Raw genomic sequence first — 20,147 nt, 5'->3', positions numbered from 1 at the left:
ATGTGAATGTGCACTTCAAAGTTGATTTAGAAAAGTATTTGAAGTTAATTTTATTACTGTTTGATCTAGAAAATATGATGAGACGCTCTGACCAAGTCGTCTAGACATCACAGTTTGTCAGCATTCCTTTAAATCTTCACACTTGCTTCTAACGTGTCAACTTCGAGGATAAAATGTTCACATGCTGCCTAATATATCCCACCCACTGACAGGTTTGGAACTTTCTTTCAGGCACACATTAAAACCCAACGGTCATTAAAACACCATCAAACCACATCAACATCAAAAAGAGACGAGAAAACAGGTGTGTTTGTTTTACTTAACATAATCAAACTTGTTTTTACATCACTCACAGCCACTGATTGAAAAAAATGTTACATTTTCTAACTCTTAGCAACTGCCATCATGATAGCCAACTATCAAATTCAAGTCTGCTGGTATTCTACATGTTTTTTATTGTTAATAAATCTCATGTTGACACTCAAACCAACAGTGAATGTATCTAGAACAGGTCTTGTGGTTGTATCACAGCCTGATTTATGCCACAAATGCTCATCAAAACTACAGTGAGCAGCAGTTTCACTAAACCTTTTTAAACATGAAAGTATATATTTTGTTTACGTCTTCAGTAGGAACCAAAAATCTGAGAGCCACAGACAGAAAGTATTCAGTACTAATGTTGTTGGTTTGGGTCCAAACTTGGGGTTGACATACAGAATAACACCAGAGTTATACTTTAAAGTTCAGGTGGGTCTCTGAAAAAACATCCGCTAAAATTAGTTATTTGTTTGTTCAGTAAACTTATTTTATTCCCTCAGTTTAATCATTTGTATCCTGCTATTAATTTACTGCCGAGTTCTTTCTCAGGACATCCCTGATACGCGGACTTACTTTAAGTTTTACAGGATTGTTGCATTTTAAAACTTTTCTGTAGAAGTTTCTGAGGAACTTCCTGGAAACTTTGTACTGCTTGTGTGTCACTGAGCTAAACTTCCTTTGATGGTTAAAAACAGATATTTCCTGAATCCTCAAAAGGTTTTTCATATTGTTGCACATACAAACTTATATTACATTTTCTTTGAACACATCTTGTTATCATGATGTACTTTTTAAATTGGTTTTGTTGAGTACTGGATTCTGATCGGTCAATTTATAACAGACTGTTGCTGAATATTTTCTTTATTCTTTAATTTTTGGTGACTCTGGATAAATATTGTCAGAACAGCAGGAAGTTTTTTTTTTAACGTCACAGATTACACACCTCTAGAGCGAGGCTACAGGTTGATGCACAATATTTAAATTGAGGGATTAATGTATTAGTGCAGAGAGCCCAAATAACTAATGTGAAGGGAGACGCCACTGTTCCTTTAGATTTCCACACTTTAAAAGCAGCTGATGAAGTCAACACTGATCTGTAGCTTGACGTGATTCTTCATGATTAATGACACAGGACGTAAAAAACTGATTGAGGCTTTGTGACTGACTTCTAAAACTTTTCAGAACTCAGAAGCTGGTCTGAAAACTAAAACATTGATTATTTTTTTTTTATTCAACGTAACATTTCAAAATAAACAATTTTGTTGTTGTTTTTTTACACGTTGAATTTCTAAGCCACGTAGAGACTCACGTTAACAAATGAACATCAGGGAGATGTCAATGAGAGTAACAGAGGATAAGGAGCCTTTGTAAAATAAAAAAATAAAAGCACATGTTTTTCAACGTGACATTTCTGGATGTTTTTGCAGTGCTGAGAGTCAACTGAGAGGTCAAAGGTCAGCGAGACAAGAGGGGGAGGTCACTGGAGTTCATGATGAGGCTGGAGTCCAGGTTCAGGCTCTCTGAGGGAACAGGTGAGACGAGGAGATTATGAAGACCTCCGGGACGTTCTACATACTAATCCTTTTTTATTATTAAGTAAATTTCTGCATTGAAAGGTCTGTAAGTATAATCAGGAAAATGGACTTTTAAAAGTAACCTAAAATAGAAATTCAGCAACAATGTGAGACACTGACCTTGGTCAAAGTTGAGTTTCTTGTTGGAGGTGCCGTCGCCGAGTCCTTCGATGTCCACCAGGTCGCTGTTCACATCCGAGTCATTCAGAGCGCTGAGCGTCACGTCTGTGTGGGGAGGAGCTGTGTCATCAACACGTCTAAATCTGATTCGACATAAGTCACTTCCTGTCATTTCTCACCTGCCGTCTTCTGTTTCTTGATGGGCGGGGCCAGAGAAGGGCTGTTCTGCATGCCCGTCGCTACGACAACCTGCGAGGTGGGCACAGCGATCATGGCAGGAGCAGCCGGAGCTGCCGTCGGCGCCATGGAGACAGCGGTTTTCTTGACCGTCTTCTTCGGGGACTCGGAGGAAATGGGGACTCGGCTGTCCTCGTACAGCTTCCTCTTTACTGTGCTCTTTATCTGAGCGCTGCAGAAAAAGAAAAATAACAAGCCAATGAGCAGTCAGTCCTGATTAATCTATATTTTAATGGATGTTGTGCAAAGATCTGGAATTTTTTTGGGAGTAAAACATTTTCTTATTATAATTATGGCTCTGAATTTATCCTTAAAATTATCTTAATTTTTAAGGTCAATTGTTGCAGGATTGTCCAACGATTATTTAAATACAAAGGAAAAACTTAAATATAATAATTACTAATTATTACTCTCGATTTTCATTAATTTTAATTAGGGTGTTCAGCTTTAATACTTATGTGTCACAAACCGAACCTAATATTACATTTTGAATGGATTCTAATATATTAAGATTTGTTTAACGTGTTGAGGTGTGAAAAACACACAACCACAATTAAAAACCATCAGCACCATTGCATTTTCATCTTAATCAAAGGTGAAGCCATTCAAAGTATCTTGAAGACGTGATTAATGATAGATGAACTGCTCCTTCAGGACGGGCAGACTTACACCGTGCGCTCTTTGATCACAGTGCTGATGTTGTTAAGATCGTCTCCAAACCGACGTACTGCCAAACGCAGCATCTCAATCTCAGTCTCCGTCCATTTGGCTCTGAGGACAAAAACACTTGAGACTCGACACACAGAATTCCTCCTCGCTGACTGAACAACTACAGGACAAATGACTGTACAATCAAACCTTTTACATAAACTAATGCAGTCCAGCTCAGTGCTGTTTCTAAGTTCTGGATAACCAATAATCCTGCAGCAGGAAGTGTTCAAATCAAATGTCGCTCTCACCCTGCAGGGCTGGAGTCTGACACCGGGTGCAGTTGCATGGTCAGCTCACCCAGCTTGGTGAAGGCAGCTCCTGCTGCTGAGAAAATCTCCCCCACCTGCAGTAAAGAATAACAGCAATATTACAGGTTACAATGATGGATGGTGGATGTAAACACAGCAGTAATGTCAGCAAGAATCCTCTGATGTTGCATTGCTAGATAGATAGATAGATAGATACTTTATTGATCCCTAGGGAAATTCAAACATTCAGTAGCAGCATGAGACGCAGTAGACATACATTAAAATAAACTATACGAACCAACTCAGCTAAATAAATTCACCCCCAGTATTCCAGACACGTGCTACAAATGTGGTAGAAAGGGCACATTACATCACTGCCTACGGGATTGCCCACAGATCCAGGCTTTTCGGACTGAAGTGTTGGATATGATATGATTTTACATGTCACAGGTATAAAACTATTAATGTGCGCCAAACTGTGCATCATAACCTTAGCAAGGCAAGGCAAACAAGTCTATTTTTTGCATGTTACAAACCAAATCTTGGAAATCCAGTATCAAACCAAGCTGGTTTGCAGGACTGTCAAACTCTCTTGCACTGGAAAAGGGTAAATATCCCATTTTTGACAGTATGTGGAGATCTTTTATGGTGTTCTTAGAGGGGAAGCAAGCTTCCCTTGTATGTCAACCATCAACAAATGAATATTGCTATGTATTTAGTATGTTTGTTTTTGAGTGTTTTTCTCTTCAGGATAACTAAGATAGCTTTTGAACCATCTGTGACACTTAAGCATGACTTATGTTTTGGACTGTGCCAGATATCACATGTCATGTTTACCTTACTGAAGGTGAGCCTTACTGTGATTGTTGTTATGTTATGCACCTGTATTATTTGTTGCAGCGTGACAATGTTCTCTGAAAATTAATAAACACAAAAATAATAGAGATAAATAGTAAACATACATGAAATTTAATTCATAACATAAATAAATCTGCACTTAAATTAAACTGTGCTAAGATTTTGACAAATAGAAAACTACATAAAAGTAAAAATAGATTTTTTAAAAATATATATATAGAAATAAGAAATAGAATTACACATAAAGGAAACAAACTATATAGAGTTAACTTGTAGACACTGGATGAAAGCATTTAGCATGTGTAGTACATTAGTATAAAATATTAGACTTTTGTTTAAAGATTGCATGTTTGGTGCTTTAACTACATGCCGAATTTGCCACTAGACTGTATGAATGTGTATGAAAAGAAGTTAGAGCACTTTTCATGACGCCTCTGTTTGTATTATAAACGAATATATTAAATTAACAGATTTCTGAGTGGAGCTTCGTGTACAGCTGCTCTCTTAGCACGCTGCTCGCCCTCTCACACACGTGAGTTGACTGTAAACAAGGTATGAACTTACCTTTGCAGAGGCTGACGTCATTTTATAAAGGCTGGAGGTCTTTTTTTTCTTTAAAACTTTCTTCTTCAAAACAAAAACACTAGAAACACACAGCTAGGCTGCTAGCTAAAGTTAGCTCCTGTAACGTCAGCCAGCTCGCTGTCGTTAGCGGGCTTCCATGGAGACGTCGGAAAGATTTCTAAAAATAAAGCGAAGCTTTGAATGATCCGATTAAACAAAGAAAATCGCGAAGGGATGATTTTAAATTTTACATATTTAGAAGAAAACAATATAAATATCGTCCAAACAAAGGTGGACGGGATAAAGGAAATGTTGCGCGACTTTGGGAGCTGAACGCCATTGGTCAGTCTCAGAGGAAAAGGCGGGGCGTGTCGTATCGGACATTCTGATTGGACGGTGAGCTTTGCGGCTCACGATAGTCAACGACTTTCACCGAGTGAAGCAGTGATGGGAAGTTCGGTTGTTTTTAGGGAGTCGGATCATTTGACTCAGCTCACCACGAAGAGCTGGCTCTTTCAGCTCCCAAACGGCTCTTCATTTCTTCATTCATTCAAACTTTTTTTTAAAGAGGGCCAGATTTGACAATACGAAGATGTCTGGGGGCCAAAAAGAAAAACAAAAAAAAAACAATAAATGTTACATACAAATGCACTGTTCTGTAACAGTTTGCTTTCATTGTCACAATTATCACATTTATCTTTTTTTTTTTTAATGACATTGTCATCTATGTCCTGTACACCCCCCCCCCCCCCCTGCAAACCCAACATATATAATATATATATATATATATTACATATGTTGTTTTTGTTTGTTTATATACTGGAGTATTGTAACAAAAATAATTTCCCCCTGGGATTATAAAGTATTTCTGATTCTGATTCTGATCAAATCTAAGCCAATCATAATATATAATATATATATATATATATATAGATATATATATATATATATATATATATATATATATATATATATATTATATATATATATATATATATATAACACCAGCAGTTATGTCCTTAAAGGTGCCGGCTCTTATCATTCACTTAAAAGAGCCGGCTCTTTGAACCGGCTCGTTCACGATCGACACTTCACGAGTAAAGCCGAGTGGACGAGGATCAGCTGACTGTGTCTGTGTGACCGTCCTTCGATGGGGACAGTTTTGGTTTCGTGAATCAGAAATTCAGAATAAAATCAGCTTCTGGTCCATCAGTCGATCAGTGTGTACGCGGACATGCCGTCACTTCTGTTCTGCGGGCCGAAGATGGCCGCCTGCGGGATCGTGATCAGCATCTGGGGCGTTATAATGCTGGTAAGACACGGAGCTCCGTCAGGCGGGGCCGACTATTGCCTGGAAGTGTACCGACGTTCGTGGGGACTTGTTGGTTTAAAACAAACGTCAGATAAACCCACAGCCGATTTTTTTTTATGTAATATATTTATTACATTTAGTGAGACCTTAAAAGTGATAACAAATAAACTGTCTGTCGCAAAGTTATCCATGAACGTTAATACGTATCCGGTACATAGACGGAGCCCGAGTAGGCCGAGCTAACCGTATGTTAGATAGTTTTATTATATTACTAATCAATACGCCGTCTGTTTGATTAATTAGTTTGCATCAAACATCTGTGCCTCTGTTATTAACCGTATGGATGCGGCTAAAGCCTGATTTATAGTCAAATTAATAGCTATAACTACACCTGAACAGTGTTTTACATTGTGAACTGTGTATTTAATGTTAATTTAATTCAGACTTTGATTAAAAAATCGATAATTTCTCTTGGTATTTGTTGATCAGCACCATTTAAATCCTGAACATCTGATCAGGTCATGACACAAATATGTATGTGTATGTACAAGTATAGGTACATTAAAGTCATTTTATGTTTATATCTACTGATTGAAAACTTTTTACACCACGTTAAGATGATTTATCATTACTACAGTTATTATATTATTATTAAAGACTTTTATTCAGGAACTGGCAGAAAACTGAATCATGTGACTCTATCTTTGGCATCATGTGATGTTTCAGAGGGGGAAGTCAGTTTTTCCACCAAGAGGATGTGTTAGGAAAAAATATACCGTCCTCAGATCATCATTTATTATCATCTATTACTTAATTAATTTAATTTATTATTAGACATAACTGCATTAATCCCAGATGGATGTAACGGCAGCCACTACGTCTCAAAAACAAGCGAATAAATGAATAAAAGACAATAACTGAAGTACAATCAAGGCTAAAACAGAAAAGCTGCAACCAGAGAATGAACGAAGTGTCCCTGTGACTATTTACTGAAACAGTTAATCTATTATTAAAACTTTGGCTGATTAACGATCAATGATTTGTAGAGTTTTCAAGTCAACTTAACTTTATTGCATTCAACACAGGGCATTCTGTCCCCTCATATCCCCAGTGCAAAACAATGATTGGATTTGATTTAAAGAGGAATTGGTCGTTTCTCATGAAAGAAAAATAAAATTTTTGGCCCTTTTCACAGTAAACTAAATCTTTTTGGTCAGAGAAATCCAAAAACATTTCAAACTGAAATTAAACTATTTTCTGACATTACAGAGTCAAAACCATTGACTGTACTCTCCAGATGCATTGAGGCACTCATGCATGACTTTAAACCTCCTTTTTATAGCATTACATAAGAAATTAAAACTTATATTTCAATAAATAACGGTGTGTTAAGAGACGTGTAAAATGTCGCACTGTCAATGAGATATTTTGCAGCCAACCACCAGTGGGCGATCCAGACGTTCTAACTGTCATATCGTCCATCTTTATATGAAGTCAGTGGACTTCACGTGCAATGCGTTTATCTTAATTTATATTTTTTATAAAATGTTTAAGGTTTTGTTTTAACTTTTAACAGATCTCATCATTTAAGGCTTTAGTGTGATGGAAAGGTTATTGGATATGGATGATGTTGAGTCTTAGTGGTTACCAGTAAAGAGTTCAGACAGGTTATTGATTTTATTTTTCTCTGTTTCACTCCTGATATTTGTATTTAGCAATTTTTAAATGAATGTGACCAGTTATTTACATGCTGTGGCCTCTGACATGTCCCCGAACCTCATGTTGAGCCACTCTGTTCTGTTTTTCTTCCAGGCAATGTTGGGAATCTTCTTCAGCGCAAAGTCAGCCGTGCTGATCGAGGACGTCCCATTCACTGAAGAAGACATTCGCAACGAGTGAGTAGAGAGCACGAGCAGAGCAGCAAATTGAAACAAACACCGTACAGTCGAGATGATGAAAAGAAAAACATCTTTTCAACCTCTTTGGATCACATTGTGCTCGTATTGGACGATATATGTCAAAAAACGTTTGTTATATTCTTAAATCAAAATCAGTCAACCTTGTTTTCTTTCATAATCTTCAACCAGTAACATCCGCAACTCAAGTTTCCTGACAAACAGCTTTACTTGTTAATGTAGCTGTAACTGCTGCTGTAGCTGCCATTACTGACTGGGACTGAGCACAACCTGCAAGACAGACTAATGAGGCCAGTTTGATGACAGTGAATACAGTACTGAGATGATTCACAGAGTTTCCTGATGTTGAGCTGTAATGTTAGTTCGTTAGCCATGCTTCTAGCTGACTCTGCCCCAGGAAGCCAGGAAACCACCTCGGTACTATTTTCCATGTCATCAAACTGGGCTCAGTGGGACTCAGTTGCTGTTCAGTCCCAGTCTGAGATGCAGTAAGCAACAGTAAACTAACCATATACCTATAGCTGCATGAATTTAGGTTTTTTTTTATTTTTTTTTTATCAAAAACAGCAGAATGAACCTGTTCCAGCTTCATGAATGGCAAGATTTGATGCTTTTCTTGGTCATATATGATGGCAAACTAAATAACTTTATAGTTTTAGACAAATTATTTAAAGACGACACATTTAGCTGTGGGGAAACTAGAACATTTCCACCTTTTTTCTGCTATTTTATAGACAAAGTGATGGTTAAACAATCCTCTTAGTTGATAATTAAAACTGTGGCTTGTTACAGTTCTACTAAGGCCATAATGAGCATTTCTTTAATAATCTGCTGTAGAGCTGCAGTAACTCGTCTCTTCTTCTTTCACACAGTAAAAATCCTCCTCAGAACATCTACAGTCTTTACAACCAGGTCGGCATCAACTGCTTCATCGCTGCCGCCATCTATGTGGCAGTGGGCGCCGTGTCGCTCTGCCAGGTCCGACTCAACAAACGTCAAGAGTACATGGTGACATAAACAGCCGCAGCCATGATCTGACCTCTGACAACACGACGACTTGACATCAGCAGCTGGAGGTCGTTTCCTGTCCATAAAGTTTACGTTACAGTGTCAGACATCCTTCATAGCGGACCAATCAGCAGCTGAAATCTCACTTTGGGGCGATCTGGTTGGTTAAAATGTTATTGGTGTAAAGAGAGGAGGTCAGACGTCACATGAATTATTTATTTTTAAACCTTTGATGTGTTTGTTGTTGTTGTTGTTGTTGTTGTTGTTGGATGAAATGTTGCATCATTCCTTTGAACGTGTTTTTCTTGAATACGACCAAATGTTGATTCACTTTGGCTTCAAAACTCCTCCTGGTCATGTTTATTTTACAGCTAAATTTAAACATTTGAATTAGAAATGAATTCATCTTTAGCGAAAGAAACAATTTATAACAGCTGGTTGAATTATTTTATATATTTTCCATCACTGGTTCTGATCTTTGGCTGACAGTAAAATTAACTGTCAGAATAAACAGAAATGTTAAAGTAAAAGTGTGTTCAGGCTGATTGTCATTAATGCTCAATCTGAAAGGTGTTAAACGTTACAAAAATTATGGCAGATAATCCTTTGCAATAAAGTGTGTGTGTGAACAAAGTTTTCATCGTCTTTTTTATTTCGCATTTTATAAATTGCTCTTTATTTGTATGAAGATTGATCTGAACGTTCTGTAAAGTATACTTAAGACTTACTCACCAGGAACTCAGACTGGTTTTTGATTTTGGCTAATTCTCCAATCAATCTGAGGAGTAAAAAAGGTGAACTAACATTAAACATGTTTGTAGTAAAGCGGATGTTGAAACGGAGCCGTTTTGAGGAATTTTAAGTTCAGTCAGCAGAGTGATGTCCCATGTAGAAGCTGAGTTGTGTGGAGTTTAGAAAAACTCAAAGAAATTATCTATGCAAAGTGACTAAACATCACATAAGTCAGTAAAAAGAATACAATTAGAAACAGTGGAGTACAAGTATATAGTGGCAGAATAAAATTGAGGTGAAGTACTCAGTGTTGTTGCTATACCATTCAACTTTTAGGTAAAGTGCAAAATAAAAACATTGGCCAGTTTTACGCAGTAGCAGTCAAAAGTTTGGACACGTTTTCTCTTTTAATGTAGTTTGTAGTTTAACACTGAAGACATCCAATGTGAAAGAACATATTGAATAATGTGTTAATCAAAATAAAACAAACACATTGAGAAGAGAATAAACGTTACTAATTACACCTGTCAATGAAAAAAAAACATTCCCAATGACCAAGAGGGAGCAAAGCTGTCACCAAAGCAAAAGTGACTTCTTTGAAGAATCTAAAATAAAGCCCTCCCACTCAATTCTAATTTGATACAGAATAATTAAACATACCTCAGTTATCTTTGAAACATTTAAGCTGGATGTTTTTAACAGTATTTCAAATAATATGTCCTGGTGTGTTTTCACTGTCCTGTTTTCAATGCTCAAGAGTGATGAAACTGAATCACTACATATTACTGTCTTCCTGTCCACCCTGTCCTCCACCATTCTTTTGCCAGTTATATTGCACATAGCTCCATCACATATATACTTAAATGATCTGATGTTCTTTTTGATATTGTGATATGATGGCTGGGAACCACCACTGCTGAGCCTATTGCTCCTGTTTTCGGTTCTTTTGATCCATCTGTATATATGTAAACATATTCCCCATACTTTCCATTTACGTAATTATAAAATTCCTGTACTAGGTCTGCTGTTTTATTTCTTCTCTTGATGTCCCATATATCTAGATCTACGCTTGCTTCTTGTATCATCCATTCTGGTCTTGCTGTCCACAGAATTGTTGGGCTGTTCTTGTTCTTTCCCCTTTTTCCCAACACATCTCCAAAACTCTCTTTGTTGGTCTTCATTGTGTCCTTTTATATTTGTCCAGTAATTGGCTATAAGCTGTTTTCTCCTGCTTCAACCTGAAGGGGGCATACTGGAGCTGTTTTCATTGCTCCTAGGCAAGTCCGAAATCTGGTAGGCCATCCACGTAATAAACACTGATTGGACAAAAGAACAGGTCAAGAGATGCTCCACCTACCTGAAGCTTCTCCACCTACCTGGAAAAAGCGCGGTATCATTTGATCAGTCTCGACAGTAGTATCAACCGTTACACCTTATTTCTCCTCTATAGAGGTATGTTGAGCATGTTAAACCCAAATGTTTTATCTGTATTAACTTGTTGATATATCGAAAAGTACTTATATTTACTTATATTTTGTTTCTGCTAGTTTTTAATTCGGTTTATTAGATTTAGTTTTGTCGTGTGTGTGTGTGTGTGTGTGTGTGTGTGTGTGTGTGTGTGTGTGTGTGTGTGTGTGTGTGTGTGTGTGTGTGTAGTTAAACAATAAGGCATGGCATGGCATGGCAGGGCTGGGCTGGAGAACAAACAGTAAAAAACAAGTGTGAAGGCAAACAGTCAAAGACAGAAAAGATCTTCTGAAAATGCAATACAAGGCAGGTAGGTTGAAGCTTTACCACAAGGTACAACAACAAACTTGCCTCAATAGCGGAGTGGCAGGAGACAGGAAAACTGCACATACAGGGGAAATATAACAAACATGGAACAGGACAAGCAGGAAGACACAGGGGGAAAGACAGACCTGCACATCCTAACATAGCTAGTCTGTACTGCAGCACTTCTATCTGAACAAGACTACAAGGTTAAAGTGTTGACTTTGACATCCATGTCAGGAAGACAGAGGGAACAGTGTCTAACATTTCTGCTCCCTCACCCCTTTGTGTTTACAGATGTCAGATATTTCAGAGGAGGAATGGAAGGAAGCTCTGCTCTCCATCATGGAGGAACTGAACGAAGAACAGTTCGAGAAGTTGCTATTTAGACTGACTGACATTCCCACGTCTCAGAAGAAGAACAAGTCCAAACAAGAGATGGCCCAAAAAATCCTTGAGCACTACGGACTAAAAAAATCTATTTCTGTAATTGATGATGCCATGGATTGGATACCAAGAAAGGATCCCAGGATCCAGAATCTCCTGCGCCCCTTTGTGGACAAACTGAAGAACGAACATGAAAATGGACACAAAAGTCAGTTCAACTTCAACTTTATTTATTTATATAGCACCTTTCATACTGAATTGTAGCCCAAAGTGCTTCACAGAACAGAGTAAAAACAGAAATAGACAACAGAGCAGTTTCATGAAAAACTAGAAATTAAAAGAAAAGTAAAAACATAAAACTACAACAATAAAACAAATAAGAAAATAACCTATAGGATAAAAAGCATAATTTAAGAACAGTTGCAGTAAAAGTAGATATGACCTGTACAGTAAATAAGAACCAGAGACAAAAGCAACAGGGAGTGATTAGGACATAGAAATTCAGCAATGAATGGCCAGGCACCTTAGGTAAAAGCCAGGCTAAAAAGGTATGTCTTAAGTCGTTTTTTAAAAATGTCTACAGAGGTGCAGTCCCTCAGATCCATAGGCAGGCTGTTCCAGAGATGGGGGCTGCAGTAGCTAAAAGCGGCCTCACTAAACTTCCTTGTGGAGGTTCTGGGGACAACTAGGAGTCCAGATGCAGAGGATCTGAGGGAACTGCTTGGTACATACCTCTGTAGCATGTCACAAAGGTAGGTCGGTGCCAGGCCATTCAGTGATTTAAAAACCAATAAGAGAATCTTAAAATCAATTCTAAAACTAACAGGTAACCAGTGCAAGGCTTTTAAAATTTCATCTAGGCATTGTACTAAGTTGTTGATTGGGGTGTGGTTGTGTGGGGATACTGCGATGTACATTTGTGTGTCGTCTGCGTAGCTATGGAATTCAATGTTATGACTTCTAATAATTTTGCCGAGTGGGAGCATGTAGATGTTAGCAGAAGGGGCCCTAAGATAGAACCTTGAGGGACTCCACAGGCAATAATATTTGCATCTGATGAGAAATTACCCAGTGTCACAGTGAAGTCCTGCCCAGTCAGATATGACCTGAACCAATTCAAGGCCACACCCGAGAGGCCAACCCAATTTTCATTTATATTTAGTATATTTAGTAAAATATTATGATCAACTGTGTCAAAAGCTGCACTAAGATCAAGTAGGACCAAAACAGAGAGTTTGTTTGAGTCAGTATTGATTCTGATATCATTTAGTACTTTGACCAGTGCAGTTTCTGTGCTATGGTGCGCTCTAAAACCAGACTGAAAAGTCTCTAAGATATTATTAATTGTAATAAAATTATTAATTTGCTTAAAAACAGTTTTTTCTAAAATCTTACCTAAAAACGGGAGGTTTGAGATTGGCCTGTAGTTGTTAAAGTCTGAGGAATCTAGTTTAGTTTTTTTAATGTGTGGTTTGACTATTGCCGTCTTTAAAACCTGGGGGAAAGTTAATGTAATTAGAGTTTTGAACTGTGGGATGTTGGATGTAATGTTAGTGGGGGTCCTGGGCCCTGCTGGAGAGTATTTAAAAATCATTATGAACATTGGAGATGGTCCTTTACTGTAGCACACTGATATTAATATGTAAGATTCTGAGGCCTTATATGTATAAATTTTATGTCTTAATTACCTCTTATTGCTATTGTGTTAACAGGTTGTAACATTTTGTAAAGGTTGTAAAATGAGCCCTTGCTTGACTTTCTCAGTTGCCTATAACAACACTGACAAATGTCGAGACAAATTTTCAGTAAAAATCCAAAGGATGTGACACGTATGGTGTATGCACAAGATGCTGAAATCATTTTGTGATTATTTCTGTTGTTTCATTTTCAGCTGTGAAGATAACAAATGATTCAGTGGAGGGGGAAGAAAGGTCTTCAACAGGTAGGTTAACAAACTAAAGGGTAAGATCTGATCCTACATTGTCTTTGTTTGTTGGGCAGTTTGTGTAATTTGGGTGATGTAAAACTAAAAACTGCTGAACATTGTATTAAACACTCAGTCCGCTAACGTCAACAAGCGTCAAATGATTGAACAATATTATATAGCTACTTCACGGTGTTAGTCTGGTGTTGATTGCTGTCTGGTGTTGGTTGCAGTGAGGTAGTGAGCATCAGTGACCCAATGGTCAAATATAGGAACGTCGCTAATACTTATGCAATTCTAAATATGATGAATTTATTTTCCGGTGTTCAGTCTTGTGTATGTCACTTTTGGCTGATTACTAAGATGATGTGAGCAACAGCATGCTGACTGAAGTTTACTTAGTGGCCTGGAGTGATGCTATTAATAATTTTCTAAATATGTCAATCAGAATTCATGTTAACACAGACAAAGTTCTACTGGAACAGGCTTCATCATTTCTGCCAAAAGATCGACTCCACTTAATAAATGATGGACACAATGTTGATTTTGGTTGAACTAATTTTGTGGCGATTTCCATTGTTTTGGAGAAGGGTGACACAAAGCTGTGTTCATGTTTACATTTTGTCAACTTTCATTTTTCAGGGCTGAAAAGGAACATTGATCAAGTGGAGGGAGAAGAAACATCTTCAACGGGTAAGTTAACAAAGCAAAGGTTTGAGAAAACTTATTTCAACCACTTGTATCCACAATCTACTTCTTTCAGTCACTACCCAAAGCTCATGATCATAGGTGAGGGTTGGAACATAGACTAGAAAATGTGAAGCTTTATATTCAAACGTAGCTCCATCTTCACCCCTAGTACATCGAATCCACCTGAGAAATGACAGACTTGATGGGGATGTTGGTTGAAATCATTTCGTGATGATTCCTGTTGTTTAATTTTCAGCTGTGGAGATAAAAAATGATTCAGTGGAGGAGGAAGAAAGGTCTTCAACAGGTAGGTTAACAGACTAAAGGTTTAAGATCTGATCCCACGTTGTCTTTGTTTGTTGGGCAGTTTGTGTAATTTGGGTGATGTAAAACTGAAAACGGCCAAACATTGACGTAAAAACTCCTTCCGCTAATGTCAACAAGCAACCGGCACTCACTACAACACAATCAATGTAAGTGATTGAACAATATTATTTAGCCACTTCATAGTGTGAGTCATGTGTTGCCTGCAGTCCGCCAATGCCAACAAATGACCGTCAGATATATGCTGCAAAGCAGGGTTGTAGCTAACGTTCAGCAAAACATTAACTGAGTGGATATGTTATTCATAACTTGCCAAATGACTCGAGCAGCTAACATGATCCATGATACTAACCTGTGTATTAAGACAAACTGTGTTGATTTTAGTAGTTTGTTTTTGATGTGTTTGAATGATGTTTGTTTCTCAACAGATCAACAGAAGAGCTGCCAACCTGACAGGGTAGGAGTTTTGAAATGAACTTATTAATGCAGGGTTTCACCTTGCATGCATTCTTAAATATTGGCATATGATCGATTTATCAATGTGCTCTGTATAGCTGAAAACACTCATAATGAAACTGTCTAGGCCAGGGGTCTACAACCTTTTTCAGCCAAAGGACCCCTTGGACGAGAACAGGGACACCCACTTGTAATTATTTTAAAACGTATCACAGTTGCCTGACCTATAATAATGTGTGCCCGCAAGGCGCACTTTTTACTATTCCCCATAATAATATTCCAGGAATTTCGGCACACTACTCCTCCCACAGTTTTGGTCGCACATACACAAAAAAGGTATCAAAACGACCAACTTGGCCAGGAATGGTATGCTATGACTTTCTAAGCAGTTTGCCTAAAAATCGCCAAAAACCACCAAATTTACAATGGGTGTGTATTGGTAGAATAATCGAGAGCTAGAGTTGGCGACATCATCGCTAGAGTGGAGAGAAAAAAATTATACATAGAAACGTGGGAAAAGTCATGGGCTACACAGTAGGGCTGGGCGATATATCGATATTTTGAACTATATCAATATATTTCAACCGTGATATAGCATGAGACCATATCGTTAATATCGATATAGTTTATTTTGTGTTTAAATGACTATACATTTCTTTTCTTGAGCCGCCGGTTCGCTTTTATTTCTCCTCTCCTGTCCAGGTCTCCCACTGCTTGTTGACGTTGTCACGTCAGATCCTCCGATAACTAGTCTCTAGATTTGTCGCTAGTCACTTTCTGGGAAAAACAAATCGCTAGAGGGTCTGAAGTCGCTAAGTTGTCAACACTGGACCACTGATTAGTGTGTCAATAAACAACCGAAGCCAGCGCGATTAGAGGCGGTGCACAGAAGCAGTGCATCGTGGGATTTGTAGTATGAGTTGTGGGAGTGCGATTTACTGACGGGCCATTAATAACAGACGTATGAAATTATCCGGCCATGGAAAAAATACCGGTATGTATAGAGTATTGCCATTCAGCTAAAATATATCGAGATGGTCCATATCGCCCAGCCCTACTATGCAGCGATATCACTGCTGAGAGTATCAGACTTACAGCTTTGGCGCGAGACACTGATGCGCCAGGATCACCCACCGACAGCCCCATCTACTCCCATGTAAATCAGAGAGGAGAAATTTCCAAAAGGATCACAAAGCACCTGTTCTTTCTCTATCTCCCCAGGTCACTTTTTTTTTTTACTTTAGCCACTGAAAAGATGAGGATGCTCACGGCTTTTTAATTTTTTTATATGACCTACCATTTGGCATTAATGGCTAGTAGTACGAGGGGGTTCATTTTGAGATTTTCGGTGTCTTTCAGCCGTCACACAGACAGACAGAGCACACCTGCAGTTAATTGCTCTGGCCTGAAGCTGACTCTGTTTTCTTAGCAACCTCAACCCTTCCTTCGACGAACTTCAATGATGTCTCTGTGCTAGCACACTCAAAATTTCATTTTTATTTTCCACCTTATTGACCTATTTATATACTGGGTTATTAGCCTGTATGTGTTTATGATTAATTAAAAGTTCATGCATAATTATTATTGGTCATTAAATACCAAGAGCTGTTCGTCTTTGCGATTACCTCTGCCATTTATAGTTTCTCAGTTATCTGCATCCTCACATTCACCATTATTTTGGTGAAAATTGCCAATTATTATGGCAATAATTGGCAGACCCCCTGCAGTACCTCTGCGGACCCCCTAGGGGTCATGGATCCCTGGTTGAGACCCCTGCTCTAGGCAGTAAAAAGTTTTTAAAGGCCAGTAATCATGTTTGTTCTTTCATTACTGGGTACTGATGGAATGTTTGTTTTCCAGACAAACACTTTTCCTTGGGTAAGTGAATTTTCTTTGAATTTGCTTTCACTGAACACAACTTTTATATTATATTTCTGTTTCTTTCTTACTTATTAATTTAATGGAGACTTGTTGTGTCTTGTTTGTATGCAGAAAATACCCATCTGTGATCTGAAACCCAGCAGTGACTTTGGTGACATTCTCGGCATCATAGGGAAAGTTGTTCAGAAATCAGCTCTGCGCACATACAACACCAGAGATGATGTAAAAAAGTATTTCTTTTATCTGTCAATCGCCGATGAGACAGGCAGCATTAAAATTATGGTATATGGAAAAACGCTTTATAAAGAAATCCACGAAGACAAGTCCTACTTGTTCACAGATCTAAAAAGAGATGAGATTAATGTTAAGGTTACCTCACAGAGCAAGGTGTCAGAGACGAAAACTGTTATAGTCCCAGAAGAGCACGAGATGGAAGCTCGGAAACTCATTTATCCCGAAAGTCCACTCTACCCCATTGCTGAAGCCAAATCGTTTGCTGACAAGACTGAAGTGAGCGTTGAAGGAACCGTCACAAAGGTGAGTTTAACTCCAATATACTCTTTCCTTTAGCTCTATTTTGGTTTCTACCAACTAGGGCTGGGCGATAAATCAATTTTTACTTTAACTAGAGTAATTACAACACAGCTCCCTTCAGTAACGCCCGGCCCCTCCCCTGCACGAGACATGGCAACACATGTTAATAAGAGTGACTTCATCCCCCAAAAAGGCTCCGTCCCCTTAGTGGTATGGAAGTGGTTGGGTTTTACAGCTGATGACACCGAGCAAACCATTGTCCACTGTAAAGTTTGTCGGAAGTCAGTGGCAACTAAATGCAGTAGCACCTGAAACAAAAGCACGCAGCTGAGTAGGAGCAGTGTGTGCCACTGCGAGCTGCACAAGATGGCGACAACCTTAAAAAGAACAGGTGGAACGCAGGAAACATTAGCAAAGATATGGTGCCCATATACACAGTGGAAGAGTCCGGCGTCATACACATGCTCCATACAATTGACCTTTCGCCGAGCCCTGCCTCCCTTGGTTACTGTTGCTAGGTCGTGTGATTGGACAATGGCCGTTTGGGGGGCGGGGCTCGGCGAAAGGTCAAGCGACCCCAAATATGAGCTACCGAGCCGGAAGTATTTCGCTGAAGTTTCCCTGCCCCTCTATACAACAGTACACGTAAAAAATAAAACACATTAAAATACATTACAGGAGCACCTCATGTATGATTTTGTTATTTAGCATGTAAATAGCATGATTTATTTTATTAACAAGTGTGTGTCTTTCTTCAGGGTTACAATACATTTTTTCCAAGAGTCACATTTTTATTTTACAAAAAGTGATGTTTGGTGAAAGTTAGGTTTGCACTTCAAACCCAATAGGGAAATTCATATTTTCATAAAATTCATATTTTTTGTGTCAAATAAAATCAAAGGTTATTTGAATGATTTCCTTGTCGTTTCTAGTTTTTAAGAAAAACTTTTATTTTTAGGCCATATCGCCCAGCCCTACTGCCAACTCTGTTCTTCAGCTAATCTCTAACATCGTCTATCAGAGGCTTTTGACAGCGTTTTCTCTGAAAACAACAGAGAGAGAGAGCACAGGACAGTAACAGGCAGAACAGGCCACTAGTTTGAGGGGGTTCATTTTGAGATTTTCTGTGTCTCAGCAGTCACACACACAGAGCACACATGCGCCTAATTGCTCTGGCCTGACCTTGGTTGCTTGGCAACCTTAAGTGTGCCTTTGACTAACTTTATTAAAGTCTCTGTGCTATTGTCAATAATAATTTAAGGGGGCGATGGGGCCAGAGTCAGGCACACACTCGTCTTTAATCTTGTTGGGGTTTTTTCAGATTGATCTCATCAAAAAGAAGAAGGTGAACAGGCAAGATTTCCAACTAAAAGATAAGACTGATTCCATCATGATCTCCATGTGGCGTGACCACACCAAGCAATGCAAAGAATTATCAGTTGGCGATATTATCAAGATTACCAACATGAAGATCTCCAAGTACTTTAAGAACACATCACTGAACTCAACTGGATTCACCAAAATTCACAAGGTCATCTGCTGTAAAATATAACTCAATCTGTTTATTTTATGGTATAAAAGTTGCACAATATTGCTTTGAAGTTTTACTGTTGACTGATGTCAATTTGTCTTTAAACAGGTTCAAAGTGTTGGCGTCCACAATGTGACAATTCAAATTATAGGCATCGCCAAAGCCATAAAGAAGGAGACTCACCTCGACGCAGAGGTCAACGGACTGCCGCACAGGCTCGTGGTGGGTTCTCCACTCCTGGCAAAAGCATTTGGCCTCAATCTGGATGATTTGAAGGAGAGTCTCCTTGAAAAGCTGCCACTGTTTGCCAATGCAGAAATACATGGGAGTAAAATAAAAAAATTACAGCAGTTGTAAAAGAGACTGTGAAAAGTGAAAAAGACTTCATATTTGCATCAGCTCAGGAAGCTCAACCTGCCCAAGGAGCTGCTGACACAATTCTACTTTACAATCATTCAGTCTGTTCTCTGCTCTTCCATCACTGTTTGGTTCGGCCACCAAACAGGAAAGGGACAGACTGCAACGGACAATAAAGTCTGCAGAGAAAATTATTGGTATCAGCCTGCCTTCCATCCAGGACTTGTACGGTTTAAAATTCTCTCCTTTGAGAGGTGCTACAGAGCTCTGTACGCCAAAACAACCAGACACAAGAACAGTTTTTTTTCCCCTCAGGCTCTCTGTGATGAACAGCTAAAACCGGACTCAAATGTCAGCAACATCAGCTGTAAAATATCTGTAAATTACAAATTATCTATGTAAATATCTGTACTGTCATACTGTGCACACTGTATATTTATTTTATCCTTACACTGTCACCATTTCACTGAAAAGAAATCTCCTCTCTTGTTTTTTAACTGAGCCTGTGTCTATACATGTTTGATGTCTGTACCAAGAGAGCAAAGTGTAACCGGAAGCAAAATCCATGTGCGTGTGTGTGTTCACATACCTGGCAAATAAAAGTGATTCTGATATTTTGTATTGAATTCCTCAGATTCAGAAACATGAAAAAAAAAAAAAACTAAACGCATGATCTTATTTCTACTTGAATTTAT

At 38.4% G+C, this 20,147-nt stretch overlaps 3 protein-coding genes across 5 annotated transcripts; 2 read left to right on the top strand and 1 right to left on the bottom strand.

Annotated features, from left to right (window-relative positions):
• Positions 1-299: 299 nt before the first annotated feature.
• bacc1 (BPTF associated chromatin complex component 1) lies at positions 300-4,997 on the bottom strand. Its single transcript, XM_010746024.3, has 6 exons — positions 4,631-4,997; positions 3,209-3,303; positions 2,919-3,020; positions 2,192-2,421; positions 2,013-2,117; positions 300-1,838 (listed from the first exon to the last, which is right to left on the bottom strand). The coding sequence occupies exons 1-6, from the start codon at positions 4,649-4,651 to the stop codon at positions 1,774-1,776; spliced, it is 618 nt and encodes a 205-aa protein (XP_010744326.1). The 5' UTR covers positions 4,652-4,997; the 3' UTR covers positions 300-1,773.
• Positions 4,998-5,725: 728 nt separating this feature from the next.
• rnasekb (ribonuclease, RNase K b) lies at positions 5,726-9,499 on the top strand. The gene is made up of 3 exons (XM_027273545.1): positions 5,726-5,942; positions 7,755-7,837; positions 8,731-9,499. Exons 1-3 carry the CDS (start codon positions 5,865-5,867, stop codon positions 8,873-8,875), a joined length of 306 nt encoding a protein of 101 aa, XP_027129346.1. The 5' UTR covers positions 5,726-5,864; the 3' UTR covers positions 8,876-9,499.
• Positions 9,500-10,955: 1,456 nt separating this feature from the next.
• On the top strand, positions 10,956-20,091 carry LOC113744337 (uncharacterized). Of its 3 annotated transcripts, none has more exons than XM_027273525.1 (10): positions 10,956-11,050; positions 11,666-11,963; positions 13,647-13,697; positions 14,322-14,372; positions 14,626-14,676; positions 15,122-15,150; positions 17,010-17,027; positions 17,142-17,567; positions 18,886-19,095; positions 19,204-20,090. In XM_027273525.1, exons 2-10 carry the CDS (start codon positions 11,666-11,668, stop codon positions 19,450-19,452), a joined length of 1,383 nt encoding a protein of 460 aa, XP_027129326.1. In that variant the 5' UTR covers positions 10,956-11,050; the 3' UTR covers positions 19,453-20,090. The 3 variants fall into 3 exon arrangements, with proteins under 3 accessions (XP_027129326.1, XP_027129328.1, XP_027129327.1); XM_027273526.1 differs by lacking the exon at positions 10,956-11,050 and adding an exon at positions 11,251-11,375 and having other exon boundaries at positions 19,204-20,091; XM_027273527.1 differs by lacking the exons at positions 14,322-14,372; positions 14,626-14,676.
• The last annotated feature ends 56 nt before the right edge of the window (positions 20,092-20,147 follow it).

The sequence above is a fragment of the Larimichthys crocea genome, chromosome XXII, assembly GCF_000972845.2.
Source record: "Larimichthys crocea isolate SSNF chromosome XXII, L_crocea_2.0, whole genome shotgun sequence".
Classification (NCBI taxonomy): Eukaryota; Metazoa; Chordata; class Actinopteri; family Sciaenidae; genus Larimichthys; species Larimichthys crocea.
The sequence above is the reverse complement of the archived record's forward strand: the minus strand, read 5'-3'. Positions and strand labels throughout refer to the sequence as shown.

What these genes read in the sequence shown, in the direction of transcription:
- LOC113744337 (XM_027273526.1), top strand. Translation starts at nt 11,666, where the DNA reads ATGTCAGATATTTCAGAGGAGGAATGGAAGGAAGCTCTGCTCTCCATC. An exon ending in ACATGAAAATGGACACAAAA is followed by an intron (nt 11,964 to 13,646) that starts GTCAGTTCAACT and finishes TTTCATTTTCAG; the next exon opens with CTGTGAAGATAACAAATGAT. An exon ending in GATTCACCAAAATTCACAAG is followed by an intron (nt 19,096 to 19,203) that starts GTCATCTGCTGT and finishes GTCTTTAAACAG; the next exon opens with GTTCAAAGTGTTGGCGTCCA.
- bacc1 (XM_010746024.3), bottom strand. Translation starts at nt 4,651, where the DNA reads ATGACGTCAGCCTCTGCAAAG. An exon ending in TGACGTCAGCCTCTGCAAAG is followed by an intron (nt 3,304 to 4,630) that starts GTAAGTTCATAC and finishes TCTTTACTGCAG; the next exon opens with GTGGGGGAGATTTTCTCAGC. An exon ending in GTGATCAAAGAGCGCACGGT is followed by an intron (nt 2,422 to 2,918) that starts GTAAGTCTGCCC and finishes CTTTTTCTGCAG; the next exon opens with CGCTCAGATAAAGAGCACAG.
- rnasekb (XM_027273545.1), top strand. Translation starts at nt 5,865, where the DNA reads ATGCCGTCACTTCTGTTCTGCGGGCCGAAGATGGCCGCCTGCGGGATC. An exon ending in TCTGGGGCGTTATAATGCTG is followed by an intron (nt 5,943 to 7,754) that starts GTAAGACACGGA and finishes TTTTTCTTCCAG; the next exon opens with GCAATGTTGGGAATCTTCTT. An exon ending in GAAGAAGACATTCGCAACGA is followed by an intron (nt 7,838 to 8,730) that starts GTGAGTAGAGAG and finishes TCTTTCACACAG; the next exon opens with TAAAAATCCTCCTCAGAACA.